Source organism: Balaenoptera musculus, chromosome 2 (genome assembly GCF_009873245.2).
Source record: "Balaenoptera musculus isolate JJ_BM4_2016_0621 chromosome 2, mBalMus1.pri.v3, whole genome shotgun sequence".
Taxonomy (NCBI): Eukaryota; Metazoa; Chordata; class Mammalia; order Artiodactyla; family Balaenopteridae; genus Balaenoptera; species Balaenoptera musculus.
The window spans coordinates 26,003,853-26,029,902 of record NC_045786.1 but is presented as its reverse complement, the minus strand read 5'-3'; the positions used below and the strand labels follow the sequence as shown (position 1 = coordinate 26,029,902).

The window sequence follows — 26,050 nt, the reverse complement described above, 5'->3', positions numbered from 1 at the left end:
AAGCAGAGGCCAGAAGGAGGGCGGCCCATCTGGGACAAGGACAGAGGTCAGGGTGGAGGGGAGGGAGGGTTGGTTCGTATTGGAGGAATAGGCCCTGTTTTCCAGGCTGCTTCACTGCTCAACCCCTCTGCTCCTTCCTGCCTCTGGCCCAGCTCCCTGCTCCTCTGTACCTGCACACACCAATGCAGTACAGTCCCAGCTTCACAGATACCAGGCCATTGATGTCTCCACCTACATTCTGCATCTCCTCTCTCTTCCCCACGATGAGAGGCAAAGGTCATGCACTCCTGTCCTCCATGCTGCACCCTCATGACCCAGTGCCCGAGAAGAGGGCGTGCAGAGCCCCTCTCCCCTCCACACACCCACCTTCCCCAGACAAGGCCAGAAGATGAGGGCACTCAGCATCCCGCCACCAGACCCCTTCCTTCCCCTCTCACCCCCATTAAAACCGATGGCTTCTTGAACCCCTGGCTGGTTTCAATTCCTCTTCCTTCAGCCGGCTGCTTTCAGGTCTCTGGGCTTGGAAAGGGGACAGCTAGTGAGGGAGGTGACACGTGAGTCCATTTCCAACTCTCCCAGGACAGGAATGGTTCCTGGAGGTTTTAGGAGGGCTGAAGAAGAGCTTGGGAAAGGCCAAGCTGGCAGGACTGTGCCGGCTGTCGTTCAATCAAGAGCCATCTACATGGCCTGGTCCCACCCAGGGGCACAGCCTGGGATCTGCTGCTGAGTGGGCCCCTGGGTTTAATGGGAGACACCCCCAGCTCCTCCATGCTTGCTAGGGATTGGGCCACCAATCTTCAGTAGGCGCTTCTTGAACCCATGGTCACTGTCCAGCCCAGTGCTGGACCCAGTGGGGGATATTGATGTGGGAGGCAAGGCCTCTGCTCTCCATGACTCAACAGTCAAAGTGAACAGACAAAAGCAAAATTTGAAAAGAAGCAGATACCACCAGGGTGTATATAAGTGATGAACGGCAACTTGATAGCAATTAGTGTAAAAAAAACCATGAGGAATTCAGAGCAAGATGAGAAGATTTAATATGAGTAAAAGTTCAGTAGAAATGGACATCGGCAAGAACTCTGATGGCCTCTGGCAGCAAAGCCTTCTGCATGGTGACAAGTCATGAATACATAAAAGGAACTTCCGCACGGTAAAATAAACCACATACACACACACCAGCAACTAACCCCACCACCACCAGACAGAAAGTCAAGAGACAAATGAATGACAGATTTGAAAAATGTTTGCCACTCATGTAAAACACAAATGGCTTACTGATCAAATATATAAAGAGCTACTAAAAACTGAAAAGAACAACCCCCCCCCAAAATAAGCAAGGACATGAATAGAGCATACACACACACACACACACAAATACAAATGATCCTTAAATGTATGAAAAGATGCTAAACTTCATTGCTAAGAAAACTAATTAAACTTGCACTCATATAGAATTTGTCACCCATCAAATAGGCAAATGTCCCTGTTTGACAACTGGCCCACACGGTGATTGATGAGGTGAAAAGCCACCCTCCTCCACTGCTGGCTGGTGGGAATATAAACTCTGAGAGGCAGTTTGGAAATACTTATTAAAATCACAAGTTCACTTTACCTTTAACTCAACAATCCTGCTTCTGGTGGACATTATTGGCAAAAGCAAAACTGTGCATTTTTTAAAATGTTAAGCTAAACTTGAAAATTACCCCATCTCTTAACAGAGCCAACGTTCAAAAAACCGAAATGCAACTGTTGTTTCCATCCTGGGAAAAAAACCTCATGATAGAGCAGAAAGAATCCTGCCCGAGACTCAGAATACCTATGTGAGTCTGGTTTCCTCTTCTTATGTGCCTCTGAGCAAATCCTTTAACTTGCCTCAGTGCTGATGTACCAGGAAACCTCTTTATGAATGTGACCTCATGGAGTTCTCGAGTATATTTTAAGGTAGCTATTATTTTTTTCCATTTTGAAGATTTCTTAAAATTTGCATTTAATATTTATTTTTGCTTTAATAGTGCATATTCTGTTCATGCCAAAGGTGCAAAGGACAGGAAGCAGGAGATTAGCTTGGTTAAGGAAAAAATCAGGCAGGTGTGACATTTCCATGAACAACCGAAAACTAGGAGAACTTAAAAGTTGCAGCTGGTACCCCCAAGCACGCCCAAGTTCACAGTTGTCTCCTCAGGACCTTTGGCTAGGTGAGCAAAGCCTTGATAACAGCAGCCTCTAGCGGACTTTGATAAGTGGCTTTAAAAAGTTCTGTTTTGCTTTGTTTTGAATCACGGTACCTGCATCACAAAAGCTCCAATCAAAAGGGTGATTAAAAAAAAAGAAGGCACAGATCATTGCAAATGCCAGATTTTCTCTTGCTCTTTTTGCAAATACACCATCACGTATAAGCTAAAATGTATCTAAGGTGGTGAGGTTTACTGGCAGGGGAAGGGGAATGGCATATGTAACAGAATTCTAGAGGATTCAGCTTTGCACCTGAAGCAAGAGATTGGAGCCCGGAGAAGTGAGGGAACTGTCCAAGGTCTCCCAGCTGGTAAGTGACAGTCAGATCTTTCTGGCCACAAAGCCTCTGCTCATCGCTCCATGCAGAACTGACCCTTCACGTGTACAAAGGGCATAAAAACACGAGCCATGTTGTTGCCTTACAGGGCTAGCACGAGCCCCAGTGAACCACAAACGTGGAAGCAGCTAGGAAAGCCCCACACAGATACTAGGACTTATTATGTCTTCAGCAGGTGGGTCTGGTGTTTAGAATGCCCTCAGAGCCTTACAGGTGATTTAAATGTGAGCAGAAGCATCTGCTTAATAAACTAAGGAGAATTTGCCAAAGCTGGACCCACCAAGAACAGTGGGAAAGCACAGGTTTCCTGCCGGAGGCTCCTGCTGAGCCCAGCATTCTGCTGTCCGCGCTCCAGTCCCCAGAATGGACCCCGTCACAGTCACATCAACAACATGTGAGAAGGTAGAAGGCCACATCCAGAGATCACCACCGCTGCCATCTGCCACCCTTGAGTTCACCTTGTAAAACCAAGATTCACTCTCGATTTCACTTTGTAAAATCATTTGCGGGGGCGGGGGAGGGGGGGGAGAATTGTGTTGAGCTCCCTTGAAAAAACTGGTTTAAGCTCTCTTTTTAAAATAAAGTGAGGCTCAAACGCCAAGTGAACCTTCTCCAAGGAGACAAGTGCATGGATGACATGATCTCCAAATGTTCTACCCAACAAGAAACCCCACAAACAAATACCAACAGCCGACAACGGTGCCTGCTTCATGGCAATGGAATAATTTTGGAAGCTGTAACCAAATAATCAGGGAAAGCCGAGGGATACCCAGAATTCAATCAGATATTTTATGTAATTCCAAGAAATGGGAGGTATGTGAGCTCAAAAGTATGTAGTATTAAACTAAAAGACATTGATTTATATTAAGAGCCAGAGAAAGACAAAACCTAATCAAATGGTGTAGCTAGCTACCTTAGTAAGAACCACAGATGGAATCGGACTTGAAAACTAACCGCGTGACTCAAATCTAAGCGTGTGCTATGGGACACTTCGTTCTTTTTTAAATGTATTTTTATTGAGGTGTAATCAACATACACCGTCATATTAGTTTCAGGCATAGGACACAATGATCCCACCTCGTCCTTTAATTAATGAAGTTTCTGTTATGGACTGTTGCCTAGGGTTCAGCATGTCCATGAGAGCTGCAAAGATCCTGTCACAGCCACACACACACTGATTGATCTCACTTTAAAATCCTGACAAGACGCCTCAAATGGGCTTTTAAAGCTGTTCAGCAATTAGGCCACATCTCTCTACACCATTCACATGCCTACTGTCCTAGACTCTCCCTCCTCTTCTTTCCTCAAACCTCTCATAGATCCTCCCTATCCAGTCTCAGCTGGTGACCTTGCTTCCTACTCCACCAAGGAAATTGGATGCTTCAGAAGCAAAATTTCACAATCCCACCCCACATCTACCTACCTGGACTCACACACTCTTCCCTCGTTTCTACGCTAGAAACCCACATGCCCACCCACTCCTGGTGGAGGGCCACGCTGTGCTCTGCACCAGCTTCCCATCCCCTCTCACCTGCTTACGACATTGAGCCAACAACTGGCCCTTCTTCCTCCCACATCGTCAATGTCACCCCACCCGCTGCCTGGTTCACATCGGCACAGAAACCTACACAACAGCCTACAAGCCCTTGACCCCTTCCGGGCGGTGGCCATCCCTTTGCTTCCTTTGACAGCGCTCCCTTGGAAGTTCCCTCTACTTACCTCTCATTCTCGAAGTCAGACGTCCATCACTATCCTTCCACTGAAACTGCTCACGAAGGTCAGCCAGAATCCCCACGTTGCTGAATTCAGTGGTCAAGACTCCGCCCTCACGCTTCTTGATCTGTAAGCATCACTCGACCAGGTGAACCACCACCTGCCCCCCGCACACACTTTTTTTCCAGCCTGGCTTTCAGGACATCATACTCTGTTTCCCTCGTTCCTCAATAGCCCCTCCTTCTGAGTCTCCTTTGCAGGTTCCGTTTGCCAGGTATGTTCTTCCTCCAGGCATCTGCATTCTCCCTGTGTCACTTCCTCCAACTCCTTGTCAAATGCCTGTTTCTCACTGAGGCCTTTAGTAACCACCCTATTTCAAATTGCAACCTCCTTTCCCCTTACCAGGCTCTATTATTTCCTTTGTGCACTATTGTACCTGTCACCTTTAACATGCAATATAACTTACTTATTTATCATATTTATTATCTTTCACGCCACCTTCACTACCATATAAACCATGAGAGCAGGGATTTTTGGGGGGGCGGGGCGGGAGGGCTTAATGTTTAACCCCGGTGGTCAGAATAATGAGGAACACATGACAGGCACTCAGTAAATAACTGGTGAATGAGTTAATTAAATAAGGATTATCAAAGTTCTTGTGACAAGGAATCTGTGCATAATTAGCATTTAAAGTACAGTATGTATAATATTTAAGAGTATTTGGCCTAAAAGAATCATAGTCAGCCTTATAATTCCAATTTTAAATATGTAAATTGAGTAAATAATTCACACCTGTGATCTTAAATAAAAATCTTACTAGTTTATAGACAGTCTGGAACATATAAGAATACTAATCACCATATTTATAGTTTACTTTATTCTATTTTAAAAGAATTAGGGCTTCCCTGGTGGTGCAGTGGTTGAGAGTCTGCCTGCCAATGCAGGGAACACGGGTTCGAGCCCTGGTCTGGGAAGATCCCACATGCCGCGGAGCAGCTGGGCCCGTGAGCCACAACTACTGAGCCTGCGCGTCTGGAGCCTGTGTTCCACAACAAGAGAGGCCGCCATAGTGAGCGGCCCGCGCACCGCGGTGAAGAGTGGCCCCCGCTTGCCGCAACTAGAGAAAGCCCTCGCACAGAAACGAAGACCCAACACAGCCAAAAAATATATATATATATAAAAGAATTAAATTTTTTTTTAACTTTTTATTTTACACTGGAGTATAGTTGATTAACAATGTTGTGATAGTTTCAGGTGTACAGCAAAGTGATTCAGTTATACATATACATGTATCTATTCTTTTTCAAATTCTAAAAGAATTAGAGTTCTTGGGAAAGTTTGTCAGACAATTAAAATTCTTAAAATAAAATAAATTTATAAATACAACCTAAAATATTTGAGCATTTATCTAAGATTGCAAAGGGCACCAAAAATTCAAACATATTCCCTTTAAAAGTGATTATTTAACTTTGCTAAACTTAGAAATAATAAGATTTACAAGCTGAACTTAAAAATTTAAGAAATTTTTAGGATTTTAATCTTAATTTTAGTAGTTTATTAATTTTTAAAAACAAAAGGAAACTTCTAAATGGTCTTTTCTGAGTTTTCTAAATGTCTTTTCACACATGTGCGCACGCCCACACACACACACACACACACACACATTTAGATGCCCTCTAGAACACTAAAAAAACAAAACATACGAACAGCAATTATTTAAGCATTTCACTAGCGCCCTCCAGTGTCTAAAGAGAGAAATAACACATGTACATAAAAACATTTTTTCTTAGTAAAAGCCTACTAAACGTTCAGACTACTATGTAGGATATTCACATGAAAAAATATATTTCATCAATGAGAATTTACTACAGTATTTTCAATATAGTGAGAAACCTCATAGTGTATCTCCACTCTCCCTATATTCCCAAGGGGCCACAGGCAACAGGTGACGTCTGATCTGGGTTTGAAGTCGGAATTATACCCCACGGTCACAGAAGGAAAGAGGAGAGAAAGTAGTGAGAAGGAGCAGAGGCAGAGGAGAGAGGAAAAAAAGAAAAAAAAAAACGTGCTGGGAAGGGGTGAGCCGTCTAGCTTGAACGGAATGTGTGCGAACCCGGTGAAGAGTGTCTAAACATTACTTCCACCAAACTGCAGTCATTGGCCTCCGTGGTGACAGCAGTGTGAGTTGAAAATAAACAAAGTGGTACATTGTTGGAATGAAGCTCTTAAGGGCCACATCTCAGCGCAGTGATTTTGGTTCGTAAAAGCATCTACCAGGAAAGTGTTAAAGATGGAGCGGCAGTTCTCGGGTCCCGGGGGCACACGCAAGAAGAAGGTGGTAGCATTGCACTTTGATAAATCTCACAACAAGAACCACAACGTTAGGCCTCCAGCCAAGGCTTTAGAGCCTGTTACCTTCAGTTGCCAGCCGGACCAAAAGCACTGACCACGTGGAGACCAAGAGAGCATAACTGGACGGCCCAGGCTGAAAGGTCAGCCCTGTAGATGAATGAGGCACCTGAAACCTACCTACAATCAGCCCGAGAGCAACACCGAAGCCCAAGCGAGCACCTTTGCAGAGTCTTATTTATCTTACTTCCCACTAGTAGACTAGTAGACTAAACATCATGGATCTTTAAAATCTAGCTAGTCGTTTTAATGCATTTATAGCTGTTTTGTCCATTTTAAATTATCACCTGTTTAATACCCAAAGTTAATTCCACGAAGTGGTTTTTGAACTTAAATCCTCAGATGACCCTCCCTCCAATTCCCAGCTCTTCTCATTTAGCAAGTCCATAATGAAGCTCAAGAATCTGCAATTTTTCTCAACGTCTTAAATGGCTCCCATGCAGGGTTCTGCTGGCCATGCTTCCAGAACACGTCCTCAAGGACAGAGGAGCTGAAAGAAATCACTTTCACCTTCTGACCTGCAGGACACACAGATTCAAACTTCTGAAAAACCCAAGAATATTCTTGTTGTTTGTTTATTTGTTTGTCTGTACAAAAAGCAAACTGAGACCTTAAGGCCTTGGAAGAAGGAAAAGATTCATATTGAAAATACTCATTATTTAATCAATGTACAAAATATATATATGGGGAAATAACATTAATAATCATCACATGCTATTTTCCACCTCAGGAACAGGAAAGGGAAAGCATTCACTTTAGGGTTTCACAGTCACTTGGTTGAAAAAGCAAAGAATAAAGCCAGGTTTCCATTCTGACAAAAATAAAAAAGATGAGCCCCAGAAAGTCAAAGGACTCCAAAACTTTGAAGGTTCACAGGGAGCAGTGCTGAGTGACACTAACAGACAAGGAAATGTGGGCTCATTGTTAATATTGACCCATTTGATTGGAACTCGGGGTCTCACTTGACTTAATTTCCTTTTTCTGCTCATCAAGGGAACTCTAGCCTTTAAATGTAAAGCATGACACTTCAGCTTAGTATTCATTGTCACCAGTCAGATCTGCATCAGAAACTTCGCCCCACTTCCTCGTAATCCTTCTCCAAGACTGCCAAGTCTTCCCTGGCTTCTACAAACTCGCCTTCCTCCATGCCTTCCCTAAAGTACCAGTGCAGAAACGCCTTCTTGGCGTACATGAGGTCGAACTTGTGTCCCAGGCGGGCCCAGGCCTCCATGACCGCTGTGCTGTTGCTCAGCATACAGACAGCCCGCTGGACCTCGGCCAGGTCCCCTCCTGGCACTGCCCGGGGGGGATGACCATTGATGCCCACCTTGAATCCAGTTGGACACCAATCTACAAACTGGACAGAGTTACTTGTCTTCATGGCTGCAATTGCCGTGTTCACGTCCTTGGGGACCACATCCCCTCTGTAGAGCAGGCAGCAGGCCACGTACTTCCCCAGGCGAGAGTCACACTTGACCAGCTGGTTGGAGGACTCGAAGCAAGCAGCTGTGATGTCCGACACAGAGGGCTCCTCGTGGTGGGCGTTGTCCACAGAGATGATGGGAGCGAAGCTGGTCACAGGGAAGTGTATTCTAGGGTAAGGTACGAGATTGGTCTGGAATTCAATCAGGTCCATGTTCAGGGCCCCCTCAAACCGGAGGGAAGTGGTGATGGAAGATACTGCCTGACTCAGCAGCCTGTTGATGCTGGCATAAGAGGGGTGTTCAACGTCAAGTTTGCGATGGCATATGTCATAGATGGCCTCGTTGTCCACCAGGAAGGTACAGTCCGCATGCTCTATGGTGGCATGGGTGGTGAGGATGGTGTTGTAAGGCTCCACTATAGCCGTGGAGATCCGGGGGGCTGGGTAGACAGAGAACTCCAGTTTAGTCTTCATGCTGTAGTCTGTGGAGAGCTGCTCCATTAAGAGAGATGTAAATCCTGATCCAGTGCCTCCTCCAAAACTTCGGAAAATCAAAAATCCCTGAAGACCACTGCACTGTTCCGCCTGGGGAAAGTAAACGAGACATAAGAATTCAGCCAAATAAACCCAGAAGCAGTGGTAACCGTGGGACACAACTAGTACCCCAAAACAAACAGAAACTTTCAGAAAGAACTGGTTTACCATCATTAACTCAACACAAACATATTTACTTTGAAACATACTTGAGTAGTTACTTCTGGAGTGCGGGAAGTGCTTAGAGTTTTACTGTAAGCAAAGCATAAATATTCAACTGTCTTTTGCTACCCTTGATGAATTTATCTGTATGTGATCTAAAGTAAGGTCTTTATCAATAACAAAGAAAATGACAAGCAAAATATTGAAGTAATATAATCTCCCCCCCCACCACCAGTAGATGAAGTACCTTTCACTTTCATACCCAATCTACTGTGCTGGTGTAAAAGGTACTGTATTCCCTAATGATTATGCCAAACATCAAAATTTTTACTAGACAAAGGATTCTCCAGACACAGGTCCTTAGGGAAGAATTAACTGTCAGTAAAGAGTAACTAATCTCCAGGTAGGATGTGCTTCCTGTTAACTTTACAAATCTTAGTAACTATTGGAAAATGACAAGTTTTAGAGTTCTTTGGAAGTCTCTGATAAAAAGATAAGCCATGAGTCAGCAGAAGCAAGAGTAGATAGGGGCTAGTCATTAAAAAGAAGGAAATCCTGCTGTTTGTGACAATGTGGGTGGACCTTGTGGGCAATTAAGCAAAGTGAAATAAGTCAGACAGAGAAAGAAAAGTACTGCATCATCTCACTTACATGTGGAATCGAAAAAAGCCAAACTCATAGAAACAGAGAGTAGAATAGTAGTTGTGAGGAACTGGGGTGAGGGGGGAGATGCTGCTCAAAGGGTATATACTTCCAGTTATAAGATGATTAAGTTATTGGGATCTAATGTACAGCATGGTGACTGTAGTTAACAGCACTCTGTTGTAAACTTGAAAGCTGCTAAGAGAACAGATCTTAAATGTTGTCGTCTCCACACACACAAAAAGGTAATTATGTGAGGGATGGATGTATTAACTAACCTGATTGTGGTGATCATTTGGCAATATATTCCTGTGTCAAATCACCATGATGTACACCTTAACTTCACACAATGTTATAGGTCAATTATACCTCAATAAAACAGGGGGGGAAATAAAATAAAACATTTCCTCATAAATATAAAAAGAAAAACAAAATAGTCGATGGGGGCTGTACAGTAAGTGCAAAGGCTTCTTTCCCCTGCCTAGTAAGGAAGGTAGTCAGTGCCCACATCAGGACCAGCCGAGCTTTGAGCATGCGCAGGAGGCTTCCGGGGAGAGGTTGGGTGGTGATGGAGGCGGAGGTAGAAAGTGCTGCTTGGGCAGGTCCCGCAGGATCACAGGCACACAGGCACTGCCTGTGGAAGGAGAGAGGAGCCACTTGCCAGCTTTCGGAGCCTCTCCAGCACCAGATCGAGGATCTCCGGCCCCACAGAGTAGCGACCACGGGCGTAGTTATTTGCAGCATCCTCCTTTCCGCTGACGAGCTGCTCCGGGTGGAAGAGTGAGCGGTACCTGCCTGCACGGATCTCGTCTGCCGAGAGGAAAGGAGGTCAGTGCAGTCCACTCCATCCCACCCCTAACTCTTGCACAGCCCTGTACCCTGACCCGCTTTCTCTCTGCTAATGTCCTATAAAGAAATAGATTTAAACTGCCCAACTGGCCTTTCTTAATCGAGGAAAAGGTATAATTATCCCCATATAAATTGAAAGCACGTTTTTCCGTCATACACCCTTTATTAGTTTCTCAGGGCTACTGTAACAAAGTACAACAAACTTGGTGGCTTAAAACAAGGGAGATTTATTGCCTCATAGTTCAGGAGGCCATAAGTTCAATGTCCAGATATCGGCAGGGTTGGTTCCTTCTGGAGGCTCTGGTGGAGAAACTGCCGCGTGCCTCTCTCCCAGCTTCTGGTGACTGCATACAGTTCTTGGAGTTCTTTGCTGGCAGCTACATCACATCATCTCTGCCCCCATCACAATGCCCCCTTTCCCTGTCCGTGTGTTCTCTCTTCTCATAAGGTGTACTGAGGGGACCACCCTGCTCTTAGAAAATGAGTGCTTTTCCTCTTAGGCAGGAGCTTCTAGGTATCTGATGCCAAGGCCATTGGGGTAGATCTGCATAAATACATGTCATGAAGCCAATTTTATCATTATTACTTATAATTGTTATATGGGCCATATATCATCCATATATGCAACCAGATCATTGGACATAGGGCCTCTCTAATCCGATATGACCTCATCTTAACTATGCAAAGACCCCAGTTCCAAATAAACTCATATTCTGGGGTTCTAGGTGGATGCAGAGTTTTGGGGGGACAACATTCAACCCACCACACATGCGTGGCACTTTTGCATTTTAAGATAAAGAGCCAGCTGTGTGCTGGAAAAGCATACCAATCTAAATGATTAGTTATACGCTTCAAAAGAGGCTTTCACAAGAAAAATAGAGCTGGAGGAATCAGGTTCCTGGACTTCAGACTATACTACAAAGCTACAGTAATCAAGACAGTATGGTACTGGCACAAAAACAGAAATATAGATCAATGGAACAGGATAGAAAGCCCAGAGATAAACCCATGCACCTATGGTCACCTTATCTTTGATAAAGGAGGCAAGAATATACAGTGGAGAAAAGACAGCCTCTTCAATAAGTGGTGCTGGGAAAACTGGACAGCTATATGTAAAAGAATGAAATTAGAACACTCCCTAACACCATACACAAAAATAAACTCAAAATGGATTAAAGACCTAAATGTAAGGCCAGACACTATAAAACTCTTAGAGGAAAACAGAGGCAGAACACTCTATGACATAAATCACAGCAAGATCCTTTTTGACCCACCTCCTAGAGAAATGGAAATAAAAACAAAAATAAACAAATGGGACCTAATGAAACTTAAAAGCTTTTGCACAGCAAAGGAAACCATAAACAAGACCAAAAGACAACCCTCAGAATGGGAGAAAATATTTGCAAATGAAGCAACTGACAAAGGATTAATCTCCACAATTTACAAGCAGCTCATGCAGCTCAGTATCAGAAAAACAAACAACCCAATCCAAAAATGGGCAGAAGACCTAAATAGACATTTCTCCAAAGAAGATATACAGATTGCCAACAAACACATGAAAGGATGCTCAACATCACTAATCATTAGAGAAATGCAAATCAAAACTACAATGAGATATCACCTCTCACCAATCAGAATGGCCATCATCAAAAAATCTAGAAACAATAAATGCTGGAGAGGGTGTGGAGAAAAGGGAAGCCTCTTGCACTGTTGGTGGGAATGTAAATTGATACAGCCACTATGGAGAACGGTATGGAGGTTCCTTAAAAAACTAAAATAGAACTACCATACGACCCAGCAATCCCACTACTGGGCATATACCCTGAGAAAACCATAATTCAAAAAGAGTCATGTACCACAATGTTCATTGCAGCTCTATTTACAATAGCCAGGACATGGAAACAACCTAAGTGTGCATCAACAGATGAATGGATAAAGAGGATGTGGCACATATATACAATGGAATATTACTCAGCCATAAAAAGAAATGAAATTGAGTTATTTGTAGTGAGGTGGATGGACCTAGAGTCTGTCATACAGAGTGAAGTAAGTCAGAAAGAGAAAAACAAATACCATATGCTAACACATATATACGGAATCTAAAAAAAAAACAAAAAACATGGTTCTGAAAAACCTAGGGGTGGGATAGGAATAAAGACGCAGATGTAGAGAATGGACTTGACATGGGGAGGGGGAAGGGTAAGCTGGGACGAAGTGAGAGAGTGGCATGGACACATTTACACTACCAAATGTAAAATAGATAGCTAGCGGGAAGCAGCCTCACAGCACAGGGAGATCAGCTCTGTGCTTTGTGACCACCTAGAGGGGTGGGATAGGGAGGGAGACGCAAGAGGGAGGAGATATGGGGATATATGTATATGTATAGCTGATTCACTTTGTTATAAAGCAGAAACTAACACACCATTGTAAAGCAATTATACTCCAATAAAGATGTTAAAAAAAAAAAGAGAGGCTTTCACAAAGAAGCATGCAAACTCAAATGCCCACACCACTCAGTGCAGTTAACACAAATGCCTAAAGCAGGGAAATAGCGTGAAGATGTCAGTAGTCTGTACAACCAAGCACAACCCTTGCTGGTTTCATTCCCTTTTAAAACCCCGGGCAGCACAAGAAAACATCAAAACACAGCATGTCTGAGGCCCGGGTCACACTCTCCTATCTTAGAATTATCCAAACAGCGTGATTCCTGAAGATTGACGCAGCGGCATTTGAGGGCTAGGGAGGTTCTGGGAATGTTGCCCTGGTTACAGCGGGTGGGATACGCATTGCATAGCAGTTCAGAGCATGTGCCCAAGAATCAATTTCCTGGGTGCATGGCTGGCCTTCCTCACTTAGCTATAGAGCAGTTACTTAGTGTCTCTAAGCCCCAGTTATATCCTCTCACAAATGAGGATGATAGCAAGACCTACCCCAGTGAGTTATCATGAGGATTAAAGACCACAGAGCATGATGCATGGCCCATATAACAATTATAAATAATAATGATAAAATTGGCTTCATGTCATGTTTTTATGCAGATGTACCCCAATGGCCTTGGCATCAGATACCTAGAAGCTCCTGCCTAAGAGGAAAAGCACTCATTTTCTAAGAGCAAGGTGGTCCCCTCAGTACACCTTGCTCTCCTGTATATGACCATGTACATGACCACAATTTGGTACACCCCTAAATGTTTAAATTTAATAAAACTGAGTTGAAATTACTTTTAACTAACATATGCACACCAAAAAACAACCACCAAAGTTGGGATGTTTTAAAGATATATTTACAAACAAGTGGGCATATAATTCCAGGTAGACTATTTGCTTCTCACCTGAAGCAATAAGGCTGAGTTCAGCTTAAGTAGAGAATCTATGGAAGCCTGCTTCTTCAAGACAATGTCCAATTGAGTTCTTGAGGGTGGTTAGTTCCATAAATTCTTTCAGTAAAATCCACTTTCAGGGAGATCAGTGATATAGCACCACCATTCACAAGTACACAAACTTCTGCCATGTTTCCACCCTGCTCAGAGATCATGTACCTGGCCCAGCATCCTTAACCAGCATCCACCGGGACTTTGGTGGTTTTTAAACATGATTATTATTTGATGGTTCCTTGGCTTCCTTACCTCCATTCCAGGTTAAGCCTTCTAAGACTCCCCTATATCAATGTCCTCCTCATTTTCAAGCTGAAACAACACTCACGGGTGTCTGGATGTGTCTTTGCTCATGGTTTCCATTCTCTCTCACCTGTGAACTATTAAAATCCTCCTGCCCAGTCTTCCAGACTCAGAGGAACTATCACTTGGTCCATAAGGTCTTTTCTGATCTTTTCCATAGAGGTAAAGCTCAGGCCTCACTTCCTTCAGTTCCCTACACACCACCTCCTCAGTAAAGCTTTCCTTGACATTCCTTTTGAAAAACAGCCCCCTCAGCCCACATGCAATATTCCCTTCCCCTATGGCCCTGCTTTGTGTTTCCCCATGCTCCGATTGCCACCAGACACACTATTTGGCTTTTATAGGTCTGCACCCCACTAGAATGTAAGCTCCAGGAAGACTGATACTATATATCTCTCCAATGTCAAGAGAGTGTCTAGCCATATGAGGCACTTTTATTTGTTGAATAAAACAAGGAAAATCAGTGCCTCCTCTCTAAACCCTGGAGCTTATGGTGCTTTGTTTGGACCAGCTCAAGATCCTCAAAATTGCCCTCCCTCCAGGCTGAGTTCTAGAGGATTGGGGAATTTCTTCTGGTCTTTGCCTGCAGACTGTCTCTCCTCCAGCTTGCTTAGCTTCTGATCCTGGGTCCTCCTATTTGCCTAGGTCTTTGGATTAGCACAAGTTAAAATATCTGCTACAATATTCATAATGCTGGGATGTGGCCTCTCACATTGCTCCTTCAGCTACATTTACCAAGGTCCTCTGGAGACGTATTCTACCCTGCCCAGCATCATGGCACACCAGACTCCAGCTAAAGCTCACAGTTGCACACTCCCATTTGTTTGAAACAAAAATTCAGATATTCTCTTAGGGCACTTATAACTGAAGTTAGAATATGACGTGATTGCCTCTCTCAGGTTCCATACTAGTCTTGCCTGTTCTTGAAGCCATCAGTAGCTCCTTATTTTTAATTCTTTCACAACATTTAGCGGAGTAATACTGAATCAGTATACATCTTGGCCTTGACATTTCTTAACTTCCACCTATTAATTTAAAATAACCTTTCTATCATTTCCCTCACATTGACATCAACGTACTTTCTCCATCAGTTTGTTACTTGATTCTGACTTCGTTCTGATGAGGAAATGAACTCCAATCCAGATTGTATTTTCCAAAGATGACTGTAATGATATTTCCTATCTCACTTGTGCTTCTAGAACCTCACTATTTCTTCATCAAGAGGTGAGGTCTATATCCCTTCCCAGGATGGATCTTTGTAACCGCTTCAACCCATGGAGGACAGCTGAAGTGACACAATGTGACTTCTGAGGCCAGGTTATAAAAATGCCATGGACTTCTGCCTTGTTCTCGTGGAATGCTTGTTCTTGGAACCCAGCTGCCATGCCACGAGGACGCCCGAGCAGCCCACAGAGACCCCACAGCCCTGGCTTAGCTCTCAGCCAACAGCCAGCCCCAAATCGCCAGCCAAGCGAGTGAGCCACTTTCAAAGTGAATCTTCTGGTTCCCACTTGAGTCTTCCTTCCTGACACCATATGGACCAGAGAGGGGCTGTCCTCTGAACCCTGTCCAAACTGCAGATTCATGGACAAAGTAATGGTCGTTGGTGTTTTAAACTGCTAAGTTTGGAGGAAATTTATTACACAGCAGAAAATAATTGATACAGAGTACCAAACCCAAACCCACCCTCCTCTGTAGTTTTCTCTGAAGTCAGCAAGACCCTTTCTCTCCCCAGCATTTCGCCAGCTCCATTTCAAGTGTTTTTGCACGAGATACTACAACATCTGCTGTTAATAATCATAAGTAATCATTTTATAATCATTAATCATCATTTCCCCACAATTAGAAGAGTTATTTAGCTCCTTCCTTCTTTGGAATCATGTTCAACTATTCTATTCTCTAAAGCAGGTAACGCAAATTTCAGATTCTTTGTCAGAAGCTTCTAGCAACTGGCTTTCAAACCCAGGAAAAGATTTAGTGTTCTGTTACAGTAGATTGTGTGGAGAAACTAACAAGGTTTTCATTCTTTTCATCACACAGAAAAAGGAGCCTAAGCTAGTCTTCCCTTTGGGTTTGTTTGTCATTCTGATCACCCTAAGTGTCCACTGAGAGATGCTCTAAATTTGGAAAAGGGCCATATGATCCCGTTCAGATAGATTCATATAATCTGATGATCCCACCCACTGATACTTGCTTGTTTGGGTTGTGGATCCGGTTAAGTACACTAGAACGTAAAATGTACATTACCTACAACAGTTGGCTCCAGGTCCATGAAGAGTGCTCTGGGCACGTGCTTCCCAGCTCTGGTCTCACAAAAGAAGGAATCGAAAGATGCACCCGTAGGCTCCGTTTTGGCACGTGCCTGCGGATCCTGCCTGCCGTCGAGAACAACGCCATCTGGCTGGATTCCGTGTTCCAGGCAGTAGAGCTCCCAACAGGCATCCCCAATCTGGACGCCAGCTTGGCCAATGTGGACAGACAGGCACTCCCTCTGAAATGAGCCATAGTATTTAAATTACAGCTGTGCACCTTCCTAACATGATAACACGAGCTACATCACTCAGCATGTCCGCTCAGGGCTGAGAGAAAGCAGGCTAACGTACGCCAGCAAGAGAACTTTGTGATAAAGCTAATGAAAACTGTCTCATGGAAACCAAACACCAAGGTACAGGTAAGCTTCAGGAACAATTAAACCAAGGACTCCAGTTCAAACAACATAAATTAAGCACCTATTGTGTAATGGGCTAAGAATGAGTTAAGACATATCACATATGAATAAAATCAAGCTTTCTCACCCAGAAAAAAAATTAGTTACTGGAAAGGAATAAAACCAAAATCAATGTACAGCCTGATACATGTTAAAACCCACTGCAGTAAATCTCATATCTTGAGATTTTACATTTACTGTTCATATGTGCTCTAAATAAGGAAGGATGTTCTAAGCTTAAAAGTAGTGCAAAATTTACCAAGGAAATATGCTATAGATTTAATAACCCCAAAATGTAAAAACTCCATACTATAATAAACAAAAATACTGATGTATATAAAAAAGGATTTATGTATAGCCCTTCATATATGAGCTATACATAAGGCAATTTTATATACATCAATTAAAAAATACTTGAGACATCTATTAGATAAATAGGCAAATGACATAAATGAATTACAAAAGAAAGAAATGATCTAAAATGCAAAGATTTAGGCACAATGGCATTCACGGTATCATTATTTATAAGAGTAAAAACCAAGAACCAATCTACTTAACCATTTACCTATTGTTGGGCATTTAAAGGAAAGTACATCGATACAATGGCATGCTATGCAAACTTTCAATAGTTACCAAAAAATTGCATGACATGGGAAATGCTTATGTTAAAATGTTACGTGAAAGCGTACAAGTTATATAATTGTATATAAAGTATGATGTCAAATACATTTAAAAATAAGCTTACTCAGCCATAAAAAAGAATGAAGTAATGCCATTTGCAGCAACATAGATGGGCCTAGAGATTATCACACTAAGTAAGTCAGAGAAGGACAAATATCATATGATATCACTTATATGTGGAATCTAAAAAAATGATACAAACGAACTTCTTTACAAAACAGAAACAGACCCACAGACATAAAAAACAAACTTATGGTTACCAAAGGAGAAGAGGGGAGAAATAAATTAGGAGTTTGGGTTTAACAGATACAAACTACTACATATAAAATAGATAAACAACAAGGTCCTACTGTATGACACAGGGAACTGTATTCAACATCCTGTAATAAACCATAATAGAAAATAATATGAAAAAGAATATATATGTGTATAACTGAATCACTTTGCTGTACACAAGAAACTAACTCAACTTTGTAAATCAACTATACATCAATAAAAATAAACAAATAAAATAAAAGTAAAAATAAGCACAGAAAAAAGTCTTTAAAATGCATCAAAATATTAACTCTAGTTACAACTGGGTAGAATTTTTTTTCCTGTTTAAACTTACCTATTTTCTTCACCCTCATTAGCCTCCCCTCTCCTATCCCACTTTTAAATTACCATTCTTTTTTTTTTTTTAAGGCAAACAACTTTTTTTTTGTAATTTAAATATCTACTCATCTAAGAGAGGGGAGAAAAAGTTAAATCCTAAAAATCTAAAGGGACAGCAATTGCTGGCTTTAATATCGTTGTGTTTTGATTGCCAATGGTCATGGAACAAGTCTGTGCAGAGGGTCTTACAGGGTGAGAAGTCTGTCTACTGCATCATCAGGACCCTTCAGGCTGTCTGCCTGATATGCTGATAGGCAACCCCGCCCTCCTCTGTCTGTCCGTGGCTGCACTTTCCCAAGGTCTGAGATTCAACCACAAAAAGACCACCGATTGGAGGAGGGGAGGGAGGTCGCTGTGGCCAGTCGCAACCCTGCCTTCTGACCCGGACTCTGCTCACTCTTCTTGTGCTCAGCCGCACAAACCCTGTACTTTGTCTCCTTGAGTCACAGGGCATAACAACACAGCGCTCTGTGCTTTATGAGGAATTCGAGTTCATTACCTGAGTAGAACTTCCCTCTGATTTCTTTTGTATGCAACCATGTCTCTCATGACAAAGGCAGTGAACTCAATTTACAAAGCACTTCACTTAGTACCAACCAATTTTTCCAACCTCTATCTGGCACAGAAAAATCAAAGCAACATATTCCATCATCAACAGCCTTCTAACACCTGAGTCTGCAAAGCACAGCTTCATTCCTCTCTCCTCCCAAAGGACTTAAGATGATCTCAGTACATTAGCTACTGTAATCAGAACAAAACTTACCCCAATTCCTAGATTTAGGTACAAACTTAAAAGTGGCGGGGGGGGGGGGGGGCGGGGCGGGAGGAAGGGGCGGTGAATTCGTTGTTTCTGCGTCATTAAAACCACTTGCGTGTAGATTTCTCTCACAACATCCTTCCACGGCTGTTTCCCCACCCAGTCCACAGGGCATGCACACAGGGCACTTGCTCTTAATATTTACAGTAAAAATAATCACCAACATGAAAAGCAATTGCTGCTCCTCATGGGGACTGTTCTCCCAAGTGATATAGACATAGGAGGGAAACTGAGCTTTTTGAACTTGGCAGGAATACTTGGCCCAAGAAGGACCAATCTTGCCCATCCTGGTTTGAGAAGCAGCTGAGTTTATCTCATAACTGTGTCCCGGGGACAGAAGGCTATCTCCACCTTATTCTTAGCCTTTTCCTCCTTTCCAAACTATCTGTTAAAATATTAGTCACACTATATAAAAAAAAAAGACTGTAAAATGCCCACTGAATATCAGTAGTGATGTCACAGCACATTAATAAATGCTGCTTTAAAGCTTATTGGGAATTACTAGGACAGCACAATTTTTTAATTACCTTTTTATTTTGAGATAAATATGAATTGTAGATTCATGTGTGGTTATAAGAAATAATGCAGAAAGAGCTCATGGATCCCTTACCTGTTTTCCCCCAGTGGAAATATCTTGCAAGATCACACCCAGAATATCAAAACTGATACAGTCAAGACACAGCATTTCCATTACTGCAAGTATCCCTGATGTAGGAAGGCATAATTTTTAAGAGCAAAATATAAAATAAACATCCTTAAAATGTTGGAGAGAGAGTCCAATGGGGTGAGAAGATCAAAGATGAAAAAGCAATTTGAATGCTTGCTTCCGTTTAAGAATTAAAAATTCTAAGACTAAAAATTACTGTGACTGGAACATAAGAGATAACACTATTGGTGGGAACATAAATTGGTGCAGCCACTGTGGAAAACAGTATGAAGGTTTCTCAAAAAACTAAAAAGAGAACTACCATATGACACAGCAATTCCACTCCTGGGTATATATTTGAGAAAAACAAAAACACTAATTCAAAAAGACACATGAACCCCAGTGTTAATAATAGCATTATTTATAATTGCCAAGACATGGAAGCCACCTGAGTATCCATCAACAGATGAATGGATAAATAAGTCGTATATATATATATATATATATATATACACACACACACATATATACACACACACACACAATGGAATATTACTCAGCCATTAAAACAGAACAAATTTTTGCCGTTTGCAGCAACATGGATGGACTTGGAAAATTGAAATAAGTCAGACAGAGACAGACAAACATGTATGATATCACTTATATGTGGAATCTAAAAAATACAAGAAACTAGTGAATATAACAAAAAGAAGCAGACTCATAGATATAGAGAAAAACTAGTGCTTAGCGGAGGGGAGAGTGAAGGGGGGAGGGCAATTTAGGGGTAGGGGACTAAATGGTACAAACTATCAGGTATAGAATAAGTGACAAGGATACATTGTACAACATGGGGAATAGAGCCAATATTTTATAGTAATTACAAATGGAGTATGACCTTTGAAAATTGTGAATCACTATATAGCACACCTGTAACATATAATATTGTACAGCGACTCTATGTCAATTAAAAAAAAAAAAAGGAACCAAGAGAGTGAAAGGAAAGTGAATCATAAGAGGTGGTCCCCAAACAGAATTATTGTAAGTAACTGTATTAATTATTGTCCCCAAAGAACTAGACTCAAGAGAGGACAACATAGAGGTCCCTGCCCTTCACCCAACCTCACATTTATGAGCTCAGCAATGGTGACCTGGGTCTGAAGTCCCCAGAAACTCTGAAAGCATAACTAAAAACGAAGCCACTGATTTCTACAGAAAAACCAGCACACTCGGTCTAAAGCAAAAACTAAAGGAAGGAGAGGATCTTGCCTCAGTGCTTCCGTTAAAGGCAGTGAACCACTACAAATCAACAAAGCTTGTCCTAAAAGCAGCAGAATTATAGGTGAATAGATGAGATTCAGAGCAGATTCAAAGCTGATCCAAACACAGATATTTAAAAAAACAAATGCCTCTTTAAAAATTTCTTCTCTTGTGTTAGGAATCTATGAAGAATTGTTTGGTGGGGGAAAAGAGAGACACACATGATGAAAAAAAGTTGCTACAACTGCTGACAGCAACATAGAAGCCACTTACCATGCTGATCTGCAGGTGCCCCGCTGCCCAGTGGTACTGACAGGAGGAGCCACCCAGGTGAGCTTTATCAAAGGGCAGGAAGTGACTCCACCTGAGGGCTGAGACGCTTAAAGCAGCACAGCCTCTTTTCAGTTTTTCAATTCTCTGGTGTCAGAGGAGCTGTGATGGGCCTGCCTGAACACCCTGTGATAAAGTCTGTGCACAACTACCGATGAATTCTCTAAATCTTATCCAAATCTGCTTGCGATGTATACCTAGGTTGAAAATAACAAATGTCTTTAAGAAAGAATCCTCCTCTTGTATTAAGAATGTATGAAAACCAGCATATGTATCGCTTGATAAGCAGTTTTACAAAAACAGAGTTTGATTTATCTAGATAATATAAGGGAATGGATTTTAGAATGCTTGATTTACGTATTAATTTATATCCATATACTAGTTGTTGAATATGTGTAATATCAACCTGCATAGTGATCGGTGTCATTGCAAACTGCTGAAGATTTTGGAAATAATCTTTGAGGAAATCCCCCCCTAAGAATAGTTGTAAATCTATGGTTGTAAATCTATGGTTAAAGAAATTTGGGTAACATTTAGGTCCAATTAAGATAACAGGAGGGACTTCCCTGGTGGTCCAGCGGTTAAGACTCCGTGCTTCTGATGCAGGGGAGCGGGTTTGATCCCTGGTCAGACAACTAGACCCCGCATGCTGCAACTAAAGATCCCATATGCCACAACGAAGATCCCGAGCACAGCAACTAAGACCCGGCGCAGCCAAATAAGTAAATAAATATATTTTTTTAATTAAAAAAAAAAAGGTAACAGGAATATCTTCTCAGGAAGGGAAATCTAGAGTCTGATTTCAGATAGATAGATAGATAGATAGATGATAGATTGATCGATAGATAGGGACTGAAATTTTATCAGTTTTCTCAAACTCTGTCCTGAAGAATATGTTAAACAGTTTCCTCAAACCCTGTCCTGTTAATACGTTAATATGTCAGGGAACATTTGTCGTGTATTCAGCGCTATCCTAGGCAGGGTAAGACATTGCATTTGGGGGCAGGGACATTCAGACACTAGAACGTTGACCTCTTGTAGGATCAAGACAGTTCACCAGACTTTTCATGTCTTGAATAGCCAACCTTCAGAATAATCCACTGTCCTTTGCTCTGTTTCTATGGTACCCAGCAATTTTCTGATTAAAATTTGCCTTCTATTCACTGCTTTCCTTGTGTATAGGCCAGGGCCTCTTATAATAGGAATTCAGTAAATACAATACTTGTGAGTAACTGAACAAAATAGTAAGTTCACAAGTGTCTGAAAATTGGAAAGGGATGTTCTGACTAAAACAACAGTATTCTAGTCACTGATAAGAAATCCCTCCCCACTGAGAATCCCCACATCCACATTCTGGATTACCTATCACTGTGGGAATTGATTATCACAAGTTCCCAAAGGACTGATCATCTCCTTTTATACCATCGAAGAGCTGAGGACAGATTCTAACTTCGGATGATCTCAACTAAGTACTAGGTTGAAAGGATGAAATTGTTCTTTCTGTGAGTAAAAAGGTCAAATATCAGCAATTTCATATGGTACAATCTAAATCCTTGCATCCTATGAAGCTCTGTCTGGTGGAGACCAACTCCCTAGATGACATTTCTGTACTGTTTTACTCTAACTGCTACAAAGCAATACTTTCTTCCTTAATTTTTGGGGAGAGATAGAATAGAAGTGATTCTTAGCCATGGGCATCTTGCTCTCTAACTTCTTACCCTTTTTAAAGCTAAAACTTTTTTCAATATTTGTAATAACCTATAAGGGAAAAGAATCTGAAAAGTAATGTATATGTAATATATATTATATATATATATAAAACTGAATCACTGTGCTGTATACCTGAAACTAACACGATATTGTAAATCTATATTTCAATTTAAAAAAAAACTATAACTTTTTTTCCTTGTGTCATAACTGTAGTGCAAGTTCAGTACCTCATGATTTAAAAAAATTATAAAACACAGGAAAGTTTAAAAAAGAAATTTAATACCCAAAATCTGACCACCTAGAGAAATTTTAATACATTGATTTCATCTTTTTCCTCTGTTAAATCTCTGTAATTCATAACTGAATATACCTTTACATTCCATGTTTTTCTTTTAAAATTACAATACACTATTCTATTACACACTTCATAGTTAACTTTTATTGGCTGAAATATTCTTTCCAGTGGATCAACCATAATTAATCATTTTCCTATTATTATTTATTTAGATCGTCTTTGTTTTATCTGATATTATAAACAACAATGCCATTAATATCTTCATGTTTTAAGGGAAACAAAACTTTACTTCTACCCTCTTAGGGTATCCAGTTGGGCATGAGAGTTAAAATGACAGAATTTGAATTAACAGGAGAAAAGCAAACAGATTTTTACATGTACAGAGGAGCCTCCATAGGAAAATAAAGACCCAAAGAAGGAGCAAAACCTTAGTGCTTATGTACGAGGTTGGACAATGAGAGGGAATTGTGGAAGAGTAAGTAAAATACACGGGGAGACCAAAGGAAGATAAGAGTTATTTAAACAAGTTCCGTTTGTACAGAATTCTCTGTCCCTGACTCCCCCCATCCTCCTGATATGGGGAGGGCCGCTATCACAGGGGAGATTTATCTCCTGCTTTCATGAAGAAAGGGGGAGGTCAGAAGGCCCTTCTTGCACCTGGTGTTCTTCAAGTGCCTGCAGCTAAAAATAATCCTCCTGCCAAAGCGGCATGTTTGGGGGTGGCATATATTGCCACCCTTCAATGTATATACAATTTTATTTCTTAGGATGGATTCCCAGAAAGGGAATCAGAGTGTGAAAGGGGAGGTGATTTTTAAAGCCTCTGACATAAAGAAAGCAGTATCTTAAACCAAAGAATGTGCTATTTAACAATTTTCTTTTTTATTTGAGAAGGTCCTTTACTTGCTGTAGTGCCTTCTTATAATTAGAGGATGAAGGCACTTGGACTCTCTTCTGCTCTGGAGACAGGAGGTCCCATAATCAGATTTACTGGTTTCCTAGAGACAGCCCTGAGAACACATTTTTCCAATACCTTTGGTGACCCGGGATTTATCTCACATGAATAATTCAGCGTGTGCAAACCTCATTTTACTTTCAACCTCTCCCCACATGCTAAGAAAGATCTAAAATGCTTCCAATTTGCCTTGGCTTGTGATGAAAGTCCTAATGAACTGTGAACTACTAATCGGGCCTTGGAGATTTAGGAATGGAGTCAGAACTAAATCCCAGGTCACCCGTTTTCAACAGGGAGACCCCCTCGACTACCCTCCCCTTCTAGTTTCTATAAAGTTAAGCGCCTGGAGGTAGAAGGAGAGGGGCGGGACTCCACGTTTCCTAGCAACCGCACGCCGTCCCCTGATTGGCTGGTCGCCGCGCAGCCGCCATTTTCAAACCCCGGAAGATGGCGATGGCAGAGGCGGCGGTGGCGGCGCCCTCCTGACAGGAACCCTTCTCCGGGCCGAAGCGGCCGGGCGCCGTGCGGCTCCCAGCGGGCCTCCCGGGCACCCGGCCACCGCGCCGCCCCCTCCACGCCATGGAGCCCGAGCTGGCGGCCCAGGAGCAGAGCCGGCCGCGGAGGCGAAGCCGCCGGGCCTCGGGACTCAGCGGGGGCGGCGCCGCAGAGCCTTCGGCCGACACCCCCGGGCCGGGGCCAGACGGCAGGTGAGCGCTGGGGGCGGTGGCGCCTGGGGACCCCTGGCGTCGGGTCCGAGGCTGGGGCGGGGGTGGGAGGAGGGGAGGGGCAGGGGAGGGCCGGGCTGCCTACTCTCCTCCCTCTTCTCCCCCCTCCCTCTTCTCCCCCCCTTTTTCCTTCTTCTCCCCCTTCTTTTCCTTCCTCCTCCTCTTCCCCCTCCTCTCACCCTCCTACCCCTCTTCCTATCATCCTCTCCCTATCATCCTCCCCCTCGTCCTTTATTTCCTCTTCCCACGCCTCTCCTTACTACCTCTCCCCTTCCCCCTTCCTCCAGTCTCCTCCCCTCCCCCACCTCCCTCAGGGGGCCTTGGAGATCCTCTGCACATCCGGCAGGTTTCGGGCTCGAATTGGGAAGGTTCCTAAATGCCCACGGGGAACTGCTGGGTCGGGGGACAGAAATCGTCCCTCGAGCCAGAGGACTTCTACCAGACGCCAAACTTTTAGCCTAAAAACGAGCATTAATATGAAAAGTTTTGCCGAGGTCAGAGTCCCTCCTTTGGAGCCCTGGCCAAGTCGGTGCTCAGCGCAGCTCACGGCCCCAGCCTCCTGGGTAAAGAGAGCGAAGAGGATGGTCGCCGACTTTTTAGCTGTTGACCCATTTCACATTCTGTCCCGTGTGTCTGCAAAGGAAGGACACTAGCCGAGGGTTTCAGAGGCTGTGTCTGCAAGAGGAGAGGGTGAAAAAGTGCTAAAGGCGTGGCTTTCCCCTCACGGTTTTGCAGAGGGTGGGTTCCAGTGACTGGCAGTTGGACCTTACATCCCTGAAGTTGTGTCCTCATCCATCAAATGGGATTATAAGAGTACCCACTTCCTGTAAATTGTGAAATTAAGTGAGGTCATGTGTGTAACCCTGTACACAGAGAGCTCTCAACAAATGTTAACTGTTATTTGTCGATTTTTATCTATAATTCCACATCTGCTCCATCTTTTCAGAAGCACTGTGGTCCACTTCACATTATTACTTGAGATAAACTGCAGTTCCTTACATAATTTACATTCCAGTCATGCCTGGATGTGCCAATCCCTTTTTTTTTTAAATTTATTTAATTAATTTATTTTTGGCTGCGTTGGGTCTTGGTTGCTGCGTGTAGGCTTTCTCTAGTTGCAGCGAGCAGGGGTTACTCTTCATTGAGGTGCACGGACCTCTCACTGCGGTGGCTTCTCTCCTTGCAGAGCATGGGCCCTAGAGCGCGTAGGCTTCATTAGTTGCGGTGCGTGGGCTCAGTAGTTGTGGTTCAGAGGCTCTAGAGCGCAGGCTCAGTAGTTGTGGCTCACAGGCTTAG

The 26,050-nt window shown here is 42.8% G+C and overlaps 2 protein-coding genes across 2 annotated transcripts in view; one reads left to right on the top strand and one right to left on the bottom strand.

The window, feature by feature from the left end:
- Nucleotides 1-7,477: 7,477 nt before the first annotated feature.
- Nucleotides 7,478-24,610, bottom strand: TUBAL3 (tubulin alpha like 3). Its single transcript, XM_036841393.1, has 6 exons — nt 24,469-24,610; nt 23,978-24,033; nt 21,013-21,156; nt 16,225-16,468; nt 10,114-10,262; nt 7,478-8,699 (listed from the first exon to the last, which is right to left on the bottom strand). The coding sequence occupies exons 1-6, from the start codon at nt 24,608-24,610 to the stop codon at nt 7,755-7,757; spliced, it is 1,680 nt and encodes a 559-aa protein (XP_036697288.1). The 3' UTR covers nt 7,478-7,754.
- NET1 (neuroepithelial cell transforming 1) overlaps nt 24,484-26,050 on the top strand; it is a 52,670-nt gene continuing 51,103 nt past the window's right edge. The window contains exon 1 of the mRNA XM_036843610.1: nt 24,484-24,736. Within this exon, the coding sequence (XP_036699505.1) occupies nt 24,609-24,736 (128 nt within the window). The 5' untranslated portion in view covers nt 24,484-24,608. The remainder of the gene's footprint in view (nt 24,737-26,050) is intronic.

Bases quoted from the DNA above. Each gene is read 5' to 3' on its own strand.
- TUBAL3 (XM_036841393.1), bottom strand. From the start codon at position 24,610: ATGGCGTGGAGGGGGCGGCGCGGTGGCCGGGTGCCCGGGAGGCCCGCT. The intron at 16,469-21,012 runs GTAAGTGGCTTC...GGCTCATTTCAG, and splicing joins GGCACCTGCAGATCAGCATG to AGGGAGTGCCTGTCTGTCCA. The intron at 10,263-16,224 runs GTAATGTACATT...TCCTCTCGGCAG, and splicing joins CCTGGAGCCAACTGTTGTAG to ACGAGATCCGTGCAGGCAGG.